Here is a 2,318-nt window from a genome sequence, read left to right as displayed (position 1 = left end):
AGTACTGACCGAACGTGAGTGACCAGCTTGGCTAGTAGTTCAGCGCCACACAACGCTAACCTAGGAAGGGAAACCTGTTTTAGTGGGGCTTGCTCTTAACTGTCATGAAAGTAACAGCCACTCCACCTTTATCCTTCCTTTTCGATCTAAGGTAAAGGACTGCGGCGTAGGCTCGTTCGGAGGCGTCTGCAAATCCATGTAGCTCAAATTGTTGGTACTTCAGATCAGGTATCAGCTTCCTTTCCCAGCTTTCTAGGTATAGTATAGGTATAGTTATTCCTTTCAGTTCGGTCAGCTTGCCCTGAAATTTTCGCCAGTTCGCTGATTCGGAGTCAGGTAGAGGATCGTCCCAACCTACGTTCAACAACCAGGATGTTTGGATGCCAATCTTGGCTTTTATAATTACAGGGGACAACCAGCCTAAAGGATCAAATAGTTTTGCGGCTTGGGACAAAATGATCCGCTTGGTAATCAACGAATCCATAGGCAGTGCTTCCACGGAGTACGTGAAGATATCCACGCGTTGGTTCCACCACAGTCCTAAAGTTGAGTGCAGGCTGTCCTCATTCATCAGTGGCTTTAGTTGAAAGGGGTAGGTGATGAGGTCGCTTATTTCACTGCCTGCCTCGTAGACATTGGAAGCCCATTTTTGGAGGGGAAAGCCGCCCGCCCTACACAGATCAATTAATTGCTTTCTCACCTTTTTCAGATCGTTCAAGCAGTCAGTTCCAGTAAGAATGTCGTCCATATAGGTATCCTGGTCCAAGGCCGACGCACCCATTGGATAATTCTGGCCTTCATATAGCACCAGCTGTTTCAAGGTACGCATAGCCAGAAAGGGAGCGCAACTAAGGCCATATGTCACGGTATTTAAACGGTACTCATCTGGTGGCTGGTCTTGCTTGGTCCTCCATAGAATCCGTTAGTAATCTCTGTCTTCAGGATGTAGGAGAATCTGCCTGTACATTTTCTCAATATCAGCCACCAGGACGAATTGATATTTTCGCCAACGGAGAAAAACATCGTATAAATTCGGTAACAGGTTCGGTCCAGGGTGGAGTAGCTCGTTCAGCGAAAGCATTGACGCTGATCTCCACGAACCATTAAACACCACCCTAAGTTTAGTCGTTTTACTGGAATCCCTGAAAACACCACGATGAGGTAAATAGAAACAGTTTTTTGAGTTTATAGATTTGGGAACGAGAGTCATATGGCCTAGATCCTCATAAGTATTCAGGAATTCCTTGTATAATTTTTCCAGGTAGTGATTGCTTTGGAATTTCATCTCTAAGCGCATCAGGGCTCCGTAGGCTGCAGTCCGAGACAATCGAAAGTCAGCTTCTGCTTTGGAAAAAGGAAGACGAACGACGTATTTTCCTTCATAGTTCCGATAGTGAGTTTCCCTGAAATGAAGCTCACATTCTTGTTCGGCAGTTATTATAATAGTTTTATTACTGGGTAATTCCTCTTGTTCCCAGAATTGACGCACAAGAGACAGTAGCGCGTCGCCGATCGAGGCTTGGTATGATCGGACGACCATTTTGGAACGTGCGTCACCCATGGAACCAGACAATACCCAGCCAAAGATAGTATTTTGAGCAACTGGTTGGTTAATGTCCCCCTTACGAAGTCCCTCTTGGATGAGAGCCGTGTAGACGTCCGCTCCTAGCAGGACGTCAATCAGAGTATTATTCGAGAAGTTCGTATCAGCGAGTTCAAGTTCGTGAAGGTATGACCAGTTACTAGTATCTGGAGTTTTAATTTTATAGCAACTCAATTTAGGTAATATTAGTGAATTGACTAACAACTTATCTTTCGTTTTCGTTAACCAGAGCGTTAGTTGGACCCAATCACGAGTAGACAGACCCAGTTGACCACCTATGCCATAGAGGGACGTAGGTGTGTGAGTCCTGGTCAGCTGTAGTCGTTGGACGAGTCGTTCAGTCACCATGGAGACTTGCGAGCCCTGATCGATGAGCACTCGCACTGAATGTTTGCTGCCGAAACGATCCTCCACAAGGGCTTGCGTGGTTGCAAGAATGATGCCTTGGTCGTTGCTCCTACAGTCGTAGGTGAGGTGAACTGTTTTTGAAGTAGCTGCAGGTTGACATGACGCCCGATAGGCATCATGGAGAGTCGAATGGTGTTTCTCTTGCACGTGAAACACCTCTTTTTCGAGTAGCACGCACTCGTTTGATGTGCACCTAAGCACTCGCTACAAACTTTCAGTGAGTCCACTGTTTATTTCCTTTCCACACCTGATTTTCCTTTTGTTACGTCCCAGCTTATCTGTGACTCTTTCTTGGGATCTTCGTCTT

At 46.0% G+C, this 2,318-nt stretch overlaps 1 protein-coding gene across 1 annotated transcript; it reads right to left on the bottom strand.

The window, feature by feature from the left end:
* Positions 1 to 922: 922 nt before the first annotated feature.
* LOC128882319 (uncharacterized) lies at positions 923 to 2,082 on the bottom strand (the record flags this gene model as incomplete). The annotated part of the gene is made up of 3 exons (XM_054133898.1): positions 923 to 1,344; positions 1,420 to 1,749; positions 1,867 to 2,082. Coding segments are annotated over 3 exons (968 nt in total), but the record flags the coding sequence as incomplete, so codon positions are not given.
* Between the last annotated feature and the right edge of the window lie 236 nt (positions 2,083 to 2,318).

Source organism: Hylaeus volcanicus, unplaced genomic scaffold (assembly GCF_026283585.1).
Source record: "Hylaeus volcanicus isolate JK05 unplaced genomic scaffold, UHH_iyHylVolc1.0_haploid 10361, whole genome shotgun sequence".
In the NCBI taxonomy this organism is placed as follows: Eukaryota; Metazoa; Arthropoda; class Insecta; order Hymenoptera; family Colletidae; genus Hylaeus; species Hylaeus volcanicus.
The sequence above is the reverse complement of the archived record's forward strand: the minus strand, read 5'-3'. Positions and strand labels throughout refer to the sequence as shown.